We start from the raw sequence: 1,608 nt of genomic DNA, 5'->3' as shown, positions 1-1,608 counted from the left end.
TTCCCATCCCCACCCCACTGCCATCCCCCCCTCTGTCCCTCCCTGCCTGTCCAGAACATGTCCCTGGCTGTCCCCACAGCTCCACGGCCGYTCCCGTGAGCAGAGATACACCCGGAGTGCAGACTGGGATTACATCTCTGAGTGYGCCCGCATCGCCAGCCCCATGCCTCTCTTCGGTACGTGGGGTTCCTTCCCCTTCAAATTCCTTTAAAAACAGGCAAAATAAAAAATTACATTTTTTCCTGAGGGCGTTTAGCCTGGGGAAAAGGTTGGAGCATCCCTGGTGCTGCTGGTGTGGGGACAGGGGGAAGGGATGGGTGGGACACRAATCACTCGGGTTTTACGGGGTTTTCTCACACAAAATCCCCAAATTTTCAGGGCAGGGAGCTGGGAATGAAGGAAAAGAGAGCAGAAAGCTCCACTTTTCCTTGTAAGGGAACATCCATCAGCASCATCCCTGGGAATCCACAGCAGCAGAGCCTCTTTGGTCCATCTGGCTCTTGGACGCTGTGTCCATTTGCAGTTTTATCCCATGCCTGGATTCACTCACTTTGACTTGTCCTCACGGATCACTTTGACCTCTGTCCTCTCCCTCCTTCCTGGGCAGGAAATGGGGATATTTTATCCTACGAAGATGCAAATCGGGCCATGCAGATGGGAGTTTCTGGAATCATGATTGCGAGGCAAGTTCCTGCATTTTCCCTTTTTTTCCTGAGCTTTGTCGGTTCTAAAACTTCAAAAAAAAAAAATTAAAAAACTCCTTAAACAGCCCCAAATTTGAGATTTTCCTCTCGGTGAAAGCGCTCTGAAAATTGGTAAAATCTGTGTCTGTGGGAGCTTTTTGGTGGAAGGGAAAAGGAGATTTAAAGCAGAATGGGCTCAGAAATTGGGGATGGGAAACGTCTCAAATCTTCAGGACCATCAGTAATGGCAATAAGAGCCCCGTTTTTGTGTTCTGGCTGCAGAGGGGCACTCATCAAACCCTGGCTTTTCACGGAAATCAAAGAACAGARGCACTGGGACATCTCCTCCAGCGAGAGATTCGACATCCTCAAGGATTTCACCAACTWTGGCCTGGAGCATTGGGGATCAGACACTCAGGGAGTGGAGAAAACCAGGAAATTCCTGCTGGAGTGGCTCTCCTTCCTGTGCAGGTAACTCTGCCCAGCCAAAAGGATCGTTAAATAATTAATTAAACTCCAGCAGTGATGTTTAATTCCRTTCCAGGTACATTCCAGTTGGGTTRTTGGAACATCTACCTCAAAAAATCAACGAGAGGCCGCCCTATTACCTGGGCAGGGATTACCTGGAGACGCTCATGGCCAGCCAGAACGCTGATGATTGGATCAAAATAAGGTAAAAAAGCAGCAAATTTGGGTTTAAATTGATAAAAAAGACCAGGCAGAGCTCCTGTGGAGCCACAGGGTGCTGTTGGTTTTGTTGTTGTCCTGCTCTTTCCTGGCTGTGTCGTGATTTCATTTTCTGATTTATTTTAATAATTTTTTTTTTTTGGGACTGGATGTTTCCAGCTCTACCAGAAGCATCTGGGGTAGATGTTCCTAGGTGGCCACTGTTGATGTTCTGTTGATGGTTGTTTATTTTTCTGGG

General features: G+C 47.8%; 1 protein-coding gene across 1 annotated transcript; it reads left to right on the top strand.

The window, feature by feature from the left end:
- Nucleotides 1–16: 16 nt before the first annotated feature.
- Nucleotides 17–1,601, top strand: LOC130588219 (tRNA-dihydrouridine(47) synthase [NAD(P)(+)]-like; the record flags this gene model as incomplete). Its single annotated transcript, XM_057389169.1, has 4 exons — nt 17–176; nt 608–683; nt 966–1,154; nt 1,228–1,601. Coding segments are annotated over 4 exons (558 nt in total), but the record flags the coding sequence as incomplete, so codon positions are not given.
- Between the last annotated feature and the right edge of the window lie 7 nt (nt 1,602–1,608).

This window comes from Malurus melanocephalus, unplaced genomic scaffold (assembly GCF_030028575.1).
Source record: "Malurus melanocephalus ecotype Western Australia unplaced genomic scaffold, MMel_1.1 scaffold_3820, whole genome shotgun sequence".
Taxonomy (NCBI): Eukaryota; Metazoa; Chordata; class Aves; order Passeriformes; family Maluridae; genus Malurus; species Malurus melanocephalus.
The sequence above is the reverse complement of the archived record's forward strand: the minus strand, read 5'-3'. Positions and strand labels throughout refer to the sequence as shown.